Source organism: Zalophus californianus, chromosome 1 (assembly GCF_009762305.2).
Source record: "Zalophus californianus isolate mZalCal1 chromosome 1, mZalCal1.pri.v2, whole genome shotgun sequence".
In the NCBI taxonomy this organism is placed as follows: domain Eukaryota; kingdom Metazoa; phylum Chordata; class Mammalia; order Carnivora; family Otariidae; genus Zalophus; species Zalophus californianus.
In genome coordinates, this window is record NC_045595.1 from 181,775,971 (window position 1) to 181,793,007 (window position 17,037).

General features: G+C 35.7%; 1 protein-coding gene across 1 annotated transcript in view; it reads left to right on the plus strand.

Annotated features, from left to right (window-relative positions):
- The window catches only part of GBE1 (1,4-alpha-glucan branching enzyme 1), a 286,744-nt gene that overhangs the window by 53,651 nt on the left and 216,056 nt on the right, over positions 1-17,037 (plus strand). Inside the window, exon 2 of the mRNA XM_027582988.2 lies at positions 5,305-5,474. Coding sequence (XP_027438789.1) covers positions 5,305-5,474 — 170 coding nt within the window. The remainder of the gene's footprint in view (positions 1-5,304; positions 5,475-17,037) is intronic.

Below are 17,037 nucleotides of genomic sequence, written 5' to 3' on the forward strand. Positions count from 1 at the left end.
TGTAACATAGTGTCAAATATCAGTTAACAACACAAGAGGGGCTCATATATGAAATATTCCCACCCACACCTACCACTCCTGTAAGCCACTTCACTCCGTTGATCTGATTATATGGCATAGTTTTGCTGACATTGAAGCAAATGCGGTGACTATGGTGGCATTAGGAAGTCTTAAGGCCCCTGCCCACCTCAGGCCATTGGAACCCCAGCCCTGGAACTGAGGAAGAGGCCCTGTGAAAATGGATCTGCATGCCATTCATAGCTATATCTATATTTTCTTTATGCAAATAACTGCTTTGTGGAAGACTTCTATAACTTCTTTCCCTAAAAGCAACCCATTTGGGGCATCTTTGCATGTCAGCCCATTTCTCTCTTCCTCATTCCTCTTAAAGACTCTTGTGTAATTTATTGTTTGGATGTTCCACCGTTTATTCAACTAGTCTCCCAGTTGTTGATCTGGTAGGTTATTTTCCATGGCTTGGTGTCATAAATAGTGCCATAATGATTATCACTGCACACCATAGATGGCCTTCCTTCCTTGTTCTATAGATCCAAAGCATAAATTTCTAAAAATGGGATTACTTTGTGATTTTGAAATTTTCATAGCTGATGCCAAATTGTTCTCTAGTTTATATCATACCAAACAGTCTTTGAGAACGTCTTTTTCTCTGTGCTATACTTTTCAAGTTTAGGATTTGCACTTCTTCAGTTACATATGAATTGGAACATCTTTTCATATGTTTATTGGCCATTTGTATTTTTTTGTGAACTATTGGTTTTGTTTTGTTTTTTTTAAAGGTTTATTTTTTAGAGAGAGAGTGTGCTAGCACATGGGGGAGGGACAGAGGGAGAGGAGAGAGAGAATCTCAAGCAGACTCCCCGCTGAGCACGGAGCCTGATGCGGTGCTCAGTCTCACAACCCATTTTTTATTTAAATGGTACTTATTTGTTGTAAATTATTGGAGCAATGCAAGGGAGAAAGTAAAAAGAAACCCCATGAAAAAAAATTGTCACTAATATTTGGGGAACATTATTCCTGATATTTATATGCTTACATATAGGTAGGAGAGTAGAGAAATATCTTGACAGACAGAAATAATATAATGAAACATGAGAAAAATATGTGTTAAATTTAACTTAAATTTATTTGAAACAAAGAAACTGAAGTGAAATGAAAGAAATGTCTGATATTTATATACATCTTCCTTTATACTCAAAAATGTTGTTTTCTGGAGTGTACATCCGTCAACAAAGGCTTTAAGCCATTTACAGTAGTACCAAATAGTACCAAAAAGAATAAAATACCTAGGGATAAACTTAACCAAGGAGGGGAAAACCTGTACTCTGAAAACTATAAAACACTGATGAAAGAAATTGAAGATGACACAAAGAAATGGAAAGCTCTTCCATGCTGATAGATTGGAGAACGAATATTGTTAAAATGTCCATGCTGTCCAGAGCAATTTACAGATTTAATGTAATCCCTATCAAAATACCAACAACATTTTTCACAGAACTAGAGCAAATAATCCTAAAATTTGTACAAACCACAAAAGACCCCAAATAACAAAGCAATCTTAAAAAAGGAAAACAAATCTGGAGGTATCACAATCCCAGATTTCAAGGTATACTATAAAGCTGTAGTAATCAAAATAGTATGGCACTGACACAAAATTAGACACAGATCAATGGAACAGAATACAAAGCCCAGTAATAAACCTACACTGTTATGGCCAATTAATCTGCAACATGGAAGACAAGAATATGTAGTGGGAAAAGACAGTCTCTTCAGCAAATGGTGTTGGGAAAACTGGACAGCTACATGCAAAAGAATGAAATTCGACTACTTTCTTACACCATACACAAAAATAAACTGAAAATGGATTAAAGCCCTAAATGTGAGATGGGAAACCATAACATTTCTAGAAGAAAATATAGGCAATAGTTTCTTTGACATTGGCCATAGAAATATTTTTCTAGATATGTCCTCTCAGGCAAGGGTAACAAAAGCTTAATTAAACTATTGGGACTACAGCAAAATAAAAACCTTTTGCACAACAAAGGAAGCTATCATCCAAACAAAAGGCAGCCCTCCTGAGTAGGAGAAGATAATTTCAAATGATGTATCTGATTAGGGATTCATAACCAAAATATATGAAGAACTAGTACAACTCATGCACAGTTGGTGGGAATGCAAGCTGGTGCAGCCACTGTGGAAACAGTATGGAGGCTCCCCCAAAACTTAACAGTAGAATTACCATATGATCCAGTAATTGTACTATGGGCCATTTACCTAAAAGAAATGAAAACACTAATGCAAAAAGATATATGTACCCCTACGTTTACTGCAGCATTATTTATAATAGCCAAGATACGGAACCAACCCAAATGTCTATTGATAGTTGAATGGATACAGAGGATACAGAAGTGGTGTGTGTGTGTGTGTGTGTGTGTGTATGTTTATATGTGTGTGTATATAAAATACACACACGCATAAAATACACACACACACACACACACACACATAGAATATTACTCAGCCATAACAATGAATCATGGAACACTACATCAAAAACTAATGATGTAATGTATGGTGATTAACATAACACAGTAAAATTAAATTAAATTAATACCAAAAAAAAATAATGAGATCTTGTCATTTGCAACAACATGGATGGACCTAGAATGCTAAGTGAAATAAGTCAGTCAGAGAAAGACACCTGCCATATGATTTCACTACTATGTGGAATTTAACAAAGAAAACAAATGAACAAAGAAAAGAGACAAAAAATGGACTCTTAAATATAGAGAAAAATGGTGGTTGCCAGAGAGGAGGTTGGTGGGGCAATGGGTAAAATAGGTGAAGGGGTTTAAAAGTACACTGTATTTTCTTCTGTTTTCCTTTCACTCATCTCGTTTCTTTTACAATAAAATTTACTTTAATCATTGAGGTTATTTTTTGTTATCACATTTACACAGATGCACCGTTGTCTAGCTATGGTTCTATATTTAAAGACTCAGGGTTCAGCAACACTGCTGCCATGACTTTTAATTCCTCTGTGTATGTTTTTAATCTTTTGATCACCTAGTTTTGTTTTTTTTCCCCTTCAACCATAGTTTATTAGTGTAATAAACTTAAATTTATTTTTTAATTTGACAGTATTTAAAGAATTCTTTAGGTTTGAGGAAATTGCCTTATAAAATACCATTAGATTACTCCCTTTCCTTCTCACAAATGTGTGGGCTTGGCTTTATCTTTTGGTCTTTAGTGTAATGTTCCTTTGGGAAAAACAAAACAAAACAAAAACTAAAACCTCCCTCTGCTTGCTTTTTTATGACTGGTTGTCTGAGGAGTTCTTTCTTTATCCTCTGAATTTCAGTAGCTTAAATTGGGAGGTGTTGGCACATGTGCGTGTTTGTGTTTGTTTTCCAAATTTTTCTTCAAACATAGCATGCTCTTTTTTAATATGCAAATTTAATTCTTTTTTTTTTAAGATTTTATTTATTTGAGAGAGAGAGTGAGCATGAGCTGGGGGGCAGGGCAGAGGGAGAGGGAGAGGGATAAGCAGACTCCACATTGAGCATGGTGCCCCACACCGGGCTCGATTCCAGGACCTGGATGGAGATCATGACCCGAGCCGAGCCCTTAACCGACTGAGCTGCCCAGGTACCCCAAATATGCAGATTTAATTCTGAGAGAAAAATTTTCCAGCTTTATATTTTTTACATCATTTTATTTGGTTTTGTTCTTCGGAGTCAGCAGCTATCCTTATTTAGATCATTTTTGTCAATTTTGCGTACCTCTTAGCTTCTTTAATATACTCCACTTCTTTGCCTTTTTCTCCAATTATATAAATTTCCAATTCATTATTCATTTAATAATTTGCTATTTTTATTATATGTGCATTTTGTTTTTTGCCAGTTCTAATTTATTATTTTCCAGTGATACATTTTTTTCCTCCTTTTGTTTCTTTAAGTCTAGGGGTCTCATTTTACCTCTCAGTCTATTGTTTTGTCATATAATCCCTCATCTTTTATTTTTTTTCCACATCTCTTATTTTTATTGAGTTCAGTTTTTTAAAGATTTTATTTATTTATTATTAGAGAGAGAGCGAGAGAGAGCACAGGAGCAGGGGTAGGGGAGAGGGAGAAGCAGGCTCCCTGCTAAGCAGGGGAGGCTGACCCAGGGCTCCATCCCAGGACGCTGGAATCATGACCTGAGCCAAAGGCAGACTCTTAACCGATTGAGCCATTCAGGCACCCCTGTTGTGTTTTAATTAAGTTGAAATATAGTGAAATATTCCCTGTATATCCCCTACTTGGATTCATGTCATCTTTCTGGGACTTTTATTGCTTACCCCTCAGGGTCTGGGCAAGTGCAAGGAAGCTTATTAGCATTGCTCAGTTCATTGTTCTGGAACCTTCACTTCTGACAAAAAGCACCTACCACCTGCCTCACTTCAGTTTTACCTGTTTTGTCATAGCTTCTCCCTAGATCTGTTGGTATTAGTGACAATAGTAGTGTTTTGTTGGCATAGCTGTTTGGACTCTGGCTCTGGGAGAGGGTCAGGAACAACCATGTGCTACTCTTGTTCCTCCTAGGGGAGGAATCTTCGACTTCTTCTCGTGGCCACTAGCTTTTACAGTTTGACATGATGTAGTAGTTCTTTCCATGCTTATTAGTTGATACAGGCCAGACGAGGCAAACTACAGCCCATAGGCCAAATTTGACCAATAACTGTTTTGTAAATAAGTGTCATTGGCATCAGCCATTCCCATTCATTTACATCTTGTCTGCAGCAGTTTTCATGCTTCAGAGAGATAGTTGAGTTGTTGTGAAGTGGACCAATTTACTATCTATCCTTTAACAGGAAAAGTCAGCCAAACCCTGTTGTAGAGTAAGTTTATTTATCTTTCTGGCTTTTGACTATTTTTCTTTTATTTTCTTAGGGGTTAGAAGAGAGACACATAGGGATGCTCCTTCATCATACCATTTTGACATATAAGTTGCTATAATGCTGATTTTTTAAAAATTTCATGGAATATAGAACAATTGTATTTTCTCTCTTATACCAAAATGCATGAAATTACCAAAACATGTTAGATTGCTTCAGTTTGAGATAAGAATGATTTTATCGTGTGAGGTAATTGCTACCTTATGTGAAATTATTCACATTATTCCTCCTTAATATTTTTTTTCTTTTCTTTTTCTGAAGAAGAGTAAATAAAGCATTTACTTAATGACAGTAGCTTTCTTGGAAGATGATTTTATTTTCTAACTTCCTTCTTTTGCACTTTTTCAAAGGTATAAGCGGTTTAACGAGACTTTGAACAACATCGGAGAGAACGAAGGTGGTATTGATAAATTTTCCAGAGGTTATGAATCATTTGGTGTCCACAGATGTGCCGATGGTGGTTTATACTGCAAAGAATGGGCCCCAGGAGCAGAAGGAGTTTTTCTTACTGGAGACTTCAGTAAGTATTTGAAAGATTTAAAGTTGTACAATTTATTTATTTACTTAAAACAAAGACTTGTTATACTTCGTATATTTATATGAAAATTAATGATTACAGATATCTGACCTTTCAGATAGAGCCATCGGATTTGTGTCTTTACCTTCACGTGGTAAATTTCCTACTGTAATGTAATACAGGTGTTCCTGAAAGCTTTTATGTTCTGTAAAATCATGTACCAGAAGTAACAGAGTTTATGAGAAAAATGGTGCTAGGCAGACTGCTCCAAATTTATTCAACTTTGTTGGCAAGTCCTGACAAAATCAATAGCAATCTGGGTAAAAATATTAGTGTAAGTTAAATCTCCACTAGCATTTGCACCTGGTTAGATGGCATTGTAGTTCTTGGATCCTCTAGAGGCTAATATCCTGTTTTGAGACCTCAGTAAAAGTAGACATCTAATCTAGAGGATAAAATTCTGCATGACTCAATTCTTTTTGTTTTTCTTTTCCTTTTTTATAATACAAAATCAATTTTTTAAAAACAAATATCTTCTTAGCCTTGTTATTTGCACTGTGAATTTTATTAGGCAGTTAACCCGGTGGAAAGCATAGTTGGTCTAGATGTCAGGCTTCTGGCTTACAGTCTAGTGAGGAAGAACTTGTATGTAAAGAACTATAATACAATTTGCTCAGTTGTATTCTAGTGGTATAAATAAATTACTGTAGTAGAGACAAGGAAGAAAGCTCGGTTTTGGAAGTAGAATAATGAAAACTAGGCCTTGGCAAAATGTTCATAATACAAGGAAATATCAGAATGAGAATCATCCTTTAGTGCCAGGAGAGTACTGTAGTATTTAAAATTTGATTTTATCAGATTCAAAAGTCTACATGCTATATTATTCCAATTATATGACATTCTAGAATTGGCAAAGCTATAGGGACAGACGACAGAGTTGTCAGGGTTTGGAGGTAGGAATTGTGAGTTGACAGAGGAGCATGAAGGAACTTCTTGGGGTGATGAAAATATTTTATGTCCCAATTGTGCTGGTTGTTACATGACTACATATGTTTGTCAAAATTTATAGACCTATACTCATAAAAGACTGCATTTTATCGCATGTAAATTATACCTTAAAGAAGCCGACTTTTAAAAAGTTTTGATTTTATACATGTTGTCTAAAGCAGTACTGTCTAATAGAAATATAATGTAAGCCACTTACGTTAATTCAGAACTTTTAGTAGCTATATTAAAAAAAGTAAAAGGTGGACAGTTGAATGAATTTTAATAATGAAAAATTTTATTTAACCCAGTATATCAAAATATTTTAATAGTAATATCAATATAAAATTCATTGAGGTATTTTTGTTCTTTTGTATTCTTTTAGCTCTGATATTTTTTCATTGGAAATACCTGATCTTTATTTAGATTTAATAAAATTTTCAGTTTAAGAATACAAACCCAAGTTTTTTTCAAACAGAATTAAAAGTTCTAGTAACTGAGTTGAATAGTAATTTTAAAATTTAAATTTAATAAAGTAATTAAAATTAAATGAAATTTAAAATTCAGTTTCTCAGTTGCACTAACCTTATTTCGAGTGCTCAGTGGTTACATGTGCCTACTGGCTCCTTTATTGGAAATCACAGGTCTAAGGACTTGCAGTCCTGCAAATTAGATGAAGCCTATTTCTTGAGAGTCATTGAAAATTTTAAGGAGAGTTTTGAGAAAGACCATATGATCTGCTGGCTTAGATTAGTTTTGTTTGCCTGATGATAATTATGAAATTATATAAAATTATGGGGATAAGAGACTTCTTAAATTTTATTAAAATAGTCATTAATAATTTTTTCTTATACACAAACATTAATATTTCTCCATCTTCTTTATACACCTGCCTCGACTAGTAGTTTTTTGTTAAAAGACCATTTAGACATCCACCTATCGTTCAGGCCCTTTTGGCATTCTATTTTATTACTTCTTTTTATGGCCATTTATAAGATTGAGAGTATTGATTGAGAATGTACAAGTTGATTTTTACATAGAGATACCAAAACTACTATAAGAACCTCAGTTAAAATTTGGTCCTTGTGTTAGGTACCACCTCCAACAGATTTATGATTAAACCCACTAAGTAGGTTTTAGAAATATAAAAATATGGGAAAGGAACTATATGAGAATTAGATTTGGGAACTGTCATACGGACTAATGCCGATTTACTAGAAATTGTGCCTCGTAAATATACTTGGGTCCTATGTGCATTTGGAAAACTGCATTTTAAAATTTTATTTAGGATTTAATGCTTATATATCGAAAGTATAATAATTAAAATTTTTTTTGTAAACAGAAAACCAAAAATTATCTACTTCCTATTTTAATGTAAAAATGCCCTCTGTTACCTTGTTTTTTTTTTCAATTCAAGTTGATTTTTAAAAATGCTACCCTTTGTCAGGGTGTATAACATAATTTAAAATCTCTCCATATACTTGGGATAGGATTTGGTGAATTATTTTCATCAACCAATATTTATTTAGTGTCTAAGAACATGAAGAACATCAGATTTAATCAGTGAGCCCTTAATTTTACTGGAGAGATGGTAAAAACTAAGATAAATGAAATTGTGATAGAAAATAGGAACAGGCAGTATGCTGGGAACATTTAAATGACTAATCTATTTTTTCTTTCTTTTTTTAAAGATTTTATTTATTTATTTCAGAGACAGAGAGACAGAGAGCACAAGCATGAGTGGGGGAGGGCAGAGGGAGAAGCAGACTCCCTGCTTAGCAGAGAGCCCCATGCTGGGCTCCATTCCAGGGCCCCAGGATCAAGACCTGAGCCAAGCGGACTCTTTACTGCCTGAGCCACTCAGGTGCCCCACTAACCTATTTTTTCTAGATGAAAGAATAGCTTTTCTCCCCAAAGTCACAGGGTCTCAGGGTCTCTGTATACATGAGATCTCAACTTTTTCTCACTAAGGAGCTTTCACTTAAAAAAGTTTGAAAATTGAGAGTAGAGCCAAACTTTTGGGTTAATAATGCTTTTAAAAGAATATGTCTTTGGAAAAAAAATGTTCCTGTGAGTAGTGAGTATTAATTTGATATGACTCTGTAGAGCATAGAATTTTGATGATCATGACAACATAGCTGAAAATACACCCTTAAAAAACTGAACTAACCATGCCTTTAACACAAGGAATTCTGTATTTTGTTTTTCCCTACTTACATTTTCTTTCCTTTTTTTTTTCTTTTTAAAGAAGAGTTGAGCAAGAAGAAAGTCATTTTTCTTTGTTGAACTTTTTCTCAGGCTCCAAAATAGGTTAGATAATTTTATTGTTAAGTTTTCTAATGTATAAATTTGTACTAAACCAAAGGAAAAGAAAATGGATATTAATTAGCTAAACAACTATAGTATCTTTTTTCTTTACAAAATGCATATGAAGATTAATTAAAATGTTCTTGGTAGCTTTGCTGATCATATTAAAATGTTTTAAAAAACATTTAAAAAACATTTAACTGTATTCATGACTGTACTCATATTTATCAGCTGATAGGTTGACACAGCAATAAACCTAAAAGGTTCTGTAGAATTAATCTCCAACTGTAACATTGATCAGTTTTTAGAATTCTATTCCTGTAACACAATAAGCTTAACTTTCTATATATATACTTGAAATACCACCTTAAATTAAAAAAAAAAAATTGCTTCTTCACCTATTGGCAGAGATTTAAAAAGTAACATAACTTTATTTATATTTTTATCTCAAGTGTAATAATATAAAACATTGCTTTTGTACCTACCTCTTCTCTCAACCCCCAAAGATAATATAAAACAGTTCTTCAGACACCAGCAACAAAAACTTTATGTCGGCTAATCGCTAAATTGACTGTTACTTATATTTACCTGAAAAATGGAAATTTTCTTAATTTAGTTTTTACCTAAATGATTAGACATTTGTGGTATTTTTTCAGGAGAATATAAAATTAAAGAATGTCTAGACTTTAATTCTGTATTATGAAAAATTATACTTGTAATCAAAATACTCTAGCATACTGTGATATTTGTCTCCTCTTTTAATCATTTTAGAAATGGACTGCACTATACATTCTTTCTCTGGGCTTATTCATAATGTTGCTCGTAAATATTTGTTGTTCTATTGTATTTTTTTGCCAACCAACTTGAAGATAATTTAGGTACGACTATTCAGAATAGTCAAATACAAATGATCTTTAAGAAAGAAATTGGCATGTAAAAAAAAAAAGTTTGAAATCATAGTTGAGCTTTCGAAACACAGTTCTTCCTTTGGCTCAGTGGGGATAAAGTGATGATATTTGTCTTACTTGCCTTAAGTGGGTTGCTGTAGATACTAACTAGATTGTAGATGAGAAAACATTTTATACCTTAATCAGTGCTCAAGAAATGTTAATTGACAGGATTGAAAAAATTCTCTCATTTGTAATGTTTTTTTTCTTATTAAAGAAATTACTATTAATTTTTTTTATTTTAAAGATTTTATTGATTTATTTGAGAGAGAGAATGAGATAGAGAGAGAGCATGAGAGGGGAGAGGGTCAGAGGGAGAAGCAGACTCCCTGCTGAGCAGGGAGCCTGATGTGGGACTCGATCCTGGGACTCCAGGATCATGACCTGAGCTGAAGGCAGTCGCTTAACCAACTGAACCACCCAGGCGCCCTAAATTACTATTAATTTCAAAAGGCAGTTGACTCTTGCGTGAGTCCAGTGATTTAGTCTCTGTGTTGTCCATACCGAAGTGGATCTAGCTTTTGCCATCCACATTTTTAAAACTTGAAAAGCAACTTCACTTTAAATATATTACACATATTTTTCTTTATTTGAGAGAAAATGAAAGAGTCATTTCTTTTCCTTTAAGTCATTTTTTAAAAACTAGCTTTTTAAGCAGCTAGCAGCTGCCGTTGCAACCCAGGAGGACAGTGGATGTATAATGACATTCATCAGGATTGGAATCTTACCACCAAAAAGTATTTCTGGGCAAGCCAGAAACTACTTAAAGGTTCGAGATGAATTTCTAAAACTTTGAATCATCTTCAATAGAGCAAAGATTCATTCTTTAGAAAATTAAATGTGATTTAAAATATACTTGGAGTTTTGGAACTAAACCATGTTTATTGCAGGTTGCTAAATAATTGAAGAAAACTTGGTGCTTTCCAGTAGCTAGATGGTAATAAGTAGAGAAAAAGGCAGTAAACTACATATGTCAATATAAAATAATTGGGTTCTATTCGCTATAACTGAAAACATTTCATTTAAAATTACTAAGTCTGGGAGCTAGGCACTTTTCAAATAACCTAAATGTCTATCACTGATGGACTACAAAAAAAAAGGGGGGGGAATAACACCCTGATTTTTATGCCTATAGAAAAAAGGAACCGCGGATATTTTTGCGGAGTAGGAAAGATATTAAGGAGAATTTTACCTGTTTCCTGGACAAAATTAGTCTATAATTTTGTTTTCAGTTATACAATTGCCCAGAAGTTTACATCATCATAAAAGCCTTTGTATTTCTTAATTCCACGTGTTCTGGAACAGTACTACTGAAAGTGTACTCTCTGGACCAGTGTGGTTCCATGCACTGTAATTGTTTGGCAGTGATGTATTGGCAGAAATTGGGATTGTAAGCATTTAGAGACTTGACTTGTTTTTAAGATTTTTTTTTTTTTTTTATTTGTTTGAGAGAGGGGGAAAGAAAGTACGAGCGAGCATGATGGGAAGGAGCAGAGTGAGAGGGAGAGCAGACTCCCCACTAAGCAGGAAGCCAGATGCGGGACTCAATTCCAGGCCCCAGGATCATCACCTGAGCCGAAGGCATCTGCTTAACTGACTGAGCCACTCAGGCACCTCAGCATTTAGAAACTTTAATAGTTTGACAGAGTAATTTTTTTTTCTGGTGAATCAAATGATAATATAAAAATTGGGGCTTAAATTTTGAAAGCCTTTTTTTCTTTTGATTTTCTAATAATTCATTTTATTACATTTTACATAAGATTTGGTCTATAATAGGTTGGAAATTTTTTTTTTTTTAAAGGTAACTGATCCATCAGCACAGAGAGTTGGGAGGAACACTGATCTAAAAATTAGGGATTATTTATTGGTTTAGAAGTCTTTTATGGTTGGAAGGTACAGTTCTGATGTCAACCTCCTTTGTATTCTCTTCCTTCCCATAAATAATCACTGCTATGTTAGTCAGCTTTCACTGTGGTATGGCATGTTACAAAAAACTCTAACATAATGGTTTGCAACTGCAAAGGCTACAGTTATCAGCTGTGCCTCAGTCCCAAGGGTCAAATTCTTCTCAGGATGATGGAGCAGCCCCTGTGTGGGACATGCAGAGAGAAAGAATAGTGGAGGAAACCTGTTATGGTTTTAAAAAGCTTCAGTTTAGCAGTTAAATGTGATTTGAACTTCCATTTCATTAACCAAATAATTTGACCAAGCCTTGTGTCCATAGGGCATGGGAGCACAATCTTCTTTTATGGAGGCTCATGAAACTTCGGGAATAATAGTATGAATGACCCCCATGGCAAAAAACACATACTCATAATATAAAGTGTAAACTTTCCAGATTCTTTGATATTCTAGATAATCTGTGTGTGTGTGTGTGTGTGTGTGTGTGTGTGTGTGTGTGTGTGTGAGAGAGATCAGAGGGGAGTTGGTTAGGTAGGGTAGTGCAGTAGTGCTCTCTACCTTGATTGTTGAGGCTTTTTTTTCTGGAATCTCAACTGACCTCTGGGTTCAAGTGGAACTTCAAGGAGTTTTTTGTGAGTTAGACACTTTCAACTTTCTGTGGGTCCTCTGTGAATGCATTTTTGTTATGTGGGTTCTCATAAGTTTGGCTCTTTGGAGATTGGGATGTTTCTAAAAAACAAATTTCTGGGATGGTCTGAGGACTCTTGATGTTGTTATTTTAGCAAAGAGGTGGCAACTGCAAGGTAGAGAGGTAGAAGGCATTAGGACTATTAACCAAACCATTACCAATGCTGAGAAATAGCCTCTTTGATGTATGTAAACTTAAAATAACCAATCAGCCAAGGCATTCTGTAGAAAGTTGTCAGGACTTTTTCTAGCTTTCCAACCTGATGTTGCTACTCTCCTTCCCTTTATCTGTTTTTACTGATAGATTATTTATTTTCGACAGAGTAGAGGTACATTGGAGGTTTACTTAGCTAACGTCTACTTACCAAACTTAGTGAATATACTTCTGTTTGACAGGCTCACTCTGAATGACACTGACAACTTTCCACGGGATACTGAGCATGCATGGGTAGTAGACCGTAGTCTACCACATGTATGCAGTTCGGCTCCTGCCATTTACATTCAGTGCTTATTAGTGAGCTGGTTTCCCACCCCCTTCAAATCCTGTGAATGCCAATTCTTCTCATTATAATTCTGCAGTATAACATTATATAAAGTGATGAACTATAAGTGTGACAGCAAAGAAAATTATTAAGTATTGGGAAAATCTCAGTAAGGACAAGTTGGAAAAAAATGATTTTGAATTAAGTACGCACAAGTGAACCGTGAGAAAATGATATAAATCTAACAGTTTCACATGCAGATTACTTTGTGTGCACCTTTTAGCTTCTGTTCCATTATAACCCCAAGGTAATTGGAAATATAAATGTTGCATTGTAGGTGTGGGTTCATATAAGAAAGATACTGTAAAATCTTAATCAGAGGCCCTAAGGAGAAATGCCTTTAATCTTATATCAGAATATGGGTGAATATTTATATTTTATTTTAAGTAAAAACAAAATTTTTACTGTTTTGATGTGTATATGTGTGCATATACATATGCATATATGTATTTTATCATTCTCTGCTTTAACCAATATTTCCAGTACGTGTACCAACACTGCCCCAATTGTGCTGGATCAGAGAGCTTTGTTATAAGGTCTAATGGGATTATTTTTATAGGGAAGCATCCTTACCTCCTGGGATTCTAGGAAATTGCTGTTAGAGACCTTAATGCTTTGAACTGTGTGACATAAATGATAATTTTCTAGCCTCGTGTTGCTTTTTTTTTAAAGATTTTATTTATTTATTTGAGAGAGAGAGAATGAGAGATAGAGAGCACAAGAGGGAAGAGGGTCAGAGGGAGAAGCAGACTCCCTGCTGAGCAGGGAGCCTGATGTGGGACTCGATCCCGGGACTCCAGGATCATGACCTGAGCCGAAGGCAGTCGCTTAACCAACTGAGCCACCCAGGCGCCCGCCTCGTGTTGCTTTTTTAATAAATATCCTGTTAAAAATTTATGCTGTTTGGATATTACAATACTTTTCATTAGGTTTCAGTTTATTATTCTCAATTATTTATTTTCTATCATTTTTTTAACATTTTAAAAGATGAGCTATAATTCACATATCATAAAGTTTACCATTTCAAAATAGACACTTCAGTGGTTTTTTAGTATACTTACTGTGGTGTACCACTATTATCACTGTCTAATTCCAGAACATTCCCATCATTCTAAACAGAAACATCTAACTGGTAGCAGTTAGTCCCGAATGTTCTCTCCCTCCATTCTCCGGCCACCAGTAATCTGTTTTCTATCTCTGTGGATTTGCCTGTTTTGGACATTTCCTATAAATGGATCATACAATATGTGGCCTATCTTTCCAGTTTCTTTCACTTATCATAAGGTATCAAGATTCATTAAGAGTGTGGCATGTAACAGTCCTTTATGCCTTTTTTGGTGGCTGAATAATATTTTACTGTATAGATATACCACATTTTGTTTATCCATTCTTCAGTGGCAGGACATTTGGGTTGTTTCTACTTTATGGCTATTGGGAATAATGCTTTTATGAACATTTGTGTACAAGATTTTGTATGAACATGTGTTTTCAATTCTCTTGGGTTGCCTTGGTTATTGATGTTCTTACCATTAATTGCCCTAAGATCCTTTCACTCACCCTACTCTGCTCTGCACCACATTTCCATAGCTCCCTTGGCCTCCACCACTGTTAAGTTGGTTTAGTGGGAGGTCCTAATGAATTACTTAAGGGTGGGAGGAGGGAGAACCCAGGGAATTTTCCCCTACTCCCTTGCCTAGCCCTTTGTCTAAAGTGAGACTGTGTCTCATGCAGCAGTTGTGTCTTGTAGTTCTTACTGCTTTTCTCTCTCTAAGCTCAGCTCCTACCAGGTAGGCTTGCCTTATTGCTAGCTTCTGTTGGATGTCCCTGGCTTCCAAGTTCCGGTAATCCTGCCTCTCTCTTAGGGGTGTTACCAAGGTGCCTGTTATTGCTCATCTCTATTTGAATTCTCAGTTCTTCTACTACCTGTGTAACCAGTTTCCTGTATTATGGGTCTTTCTTGAAAATAGGTAGCTTGGTTTCCACTCTGACCTCTCATTGCTGGAATAGTATTTCCCTTCCATTAAGCATGCTGAGTTATGCAGATATACAGGACACTTTTCACGTTGTATTTTAGCTATTTTAAAGCAGCCCCGGAATCGTTCAGCACAATGGCCCTGCCTCTGTTAAGGTATTTTCAATAATTTTTTTAAAAGTTAGATTTACTAACTTTGTGAATTTTTAAGTTTTTTGTGATAGAGGTAGGTATTATAGAATTTCAGTTATTTTTTTTAAAGATTTTATTTATTTGAGAGAGAGAGAGCATGAGCAGCAAGAGGGGCAGAGGGAGAAGCAGATTCCCCACTGAGCAGGGAGCCTGACATGGGGCTTGATCCCAGGACCCTGGGATCATGACCTGAGCCAAAGTTAGATGCTTAACCGACTGAGCCACCCAGGCGCCCCAGAATTTCAGTTATTTTGTTCTAGAAAACTCAGCAATGGGAGATATTGTTATACTCTCTCCTTCTATTGTAGCAAATTAGTTATGTTTTACTTTAAACAGGATTTTGATGTTTCATCTGTTAGAGAACAGTATCATCTTCTTCATGCTTTGTTAAGTCTGAAACAACTTTTCCCTGTGTGTGGTCCTTATATCACTTAAACCTTGTGTTGGTGAAATGAAGATTCCAGGGTAAATAACACATCTTCTGAATCACAGTCATGGGGTAGAGCTTAATGTTGATGATGTATTGCCCTCCTTTTTGAGGATTTGTATCATTTATATGCTAGCGGCTGTTGTAGTATCATATATTCTTCCTTTTCATCTCCCCCCCACCCCCTGCCAACTTCATAGACATACTTTCTTTTCCTAGCACATAGTATGCAGTGTGCAACCTAAAAGAAACGACCTATATATTCTTTATTTAGGAAGATTTTCTAGAAGGAGGGATAAACATGTCTTCTAGGAAAGAATCAGATGGGCATGTCATTTACAGTGGAAGGTAGATTATTTCAGATTCCTGGGGTGGAGGAAATTTGGCTGTTACTCCCTGGCCGCTTTATCATTGGTGTGTAGGCAGAATTGAGACCTTTTCACGTATGTAAGGATGCAGAAAGTGTATCTTCAAAGCATTCTTCCTTAGGATGTTACATATGGATACCAGCAGAATGAGGGAATAAATCAAGACAGAGGACCACATGAGATGCAGGAACCAGTGACTCGGGTTTAGGAAAAGAGTAAAATGGAAAGAGAATTTGTCAGGCTATGCAACAGACATAAGAGAACAGACAATTAGGAAGGGACCAGGTAGAGAAGACCCCACAATATTCCCTGGGAGGAAGTTCCCTGGAAGGAAAATGGCAGAATGGAGAAACCATTTGGAAACTTAGAAAACTTTAGGATATGAATTGATGTTTTCAGTAGAAGAAAAAAGTAAGGCTCAATTTAAACATGATTCTGGGAAGAGTCTTCTTTAGGTGGCTGTTAAGGATTGAATTTGCATGTTGAAGCCGTGACCCCTAATGTGATGGTGTTTGAAGGTGAGGTCGTTGGGAAGTAATTATGCTTAGATGAGGTCATGGTGACCCTATGATGGGATTAGTGTCCTTAAAATAAGAGGGAGAGAGACTAGAGTACTCTCTCTGTCTCAGTCCCATGTGAGGATACAGTGAGAAGGTGACAATCTACAAACCAGGAAGAGGCCTTCACTCTGAGCCACATCTTCTGGCATTTTGATCCTGAACTTCCCAGACGTCACAATGTTGAGAAATGCACGTCTGTTATATAAGCCACTCGTTTTGTATGGCAGCCTGGACGGACTAGCAGAGTGGCGCACAGTCATGTCACTGTACTGTGGACAAGCCTGCAATCCTTGTTTTCTACTTGGCTCTGCGATGGACAATATTTAATATAACATAAGAACCATTCATTAGTGTTTAACTTTTGAATTGACCTATAGAGGTATCATTAAACACTTAAAGTTTTAATTGTTTCTGCAAAAATAATATTGAAAGACTTTGGAAGATATTTTTTAAAATATTTATTTATTTATTTGAGAGAGAGAAAGCGTGCGCAGGGAGGAGCAGAGAAAAAGGGAGAAAGAATCTGAAGCAGACTCTGCACTGAGTGTGGAGGACTCTGTGGAGCTTGATCCCACGACCGTGAGATCATGACCTGAGCTGAAACCAAGAGTTGGTCGCTTAACTGACCGAGTCACCCAGGAGCCCCAGATTTTGGAAGTTACATTTTTTAAAGATTTT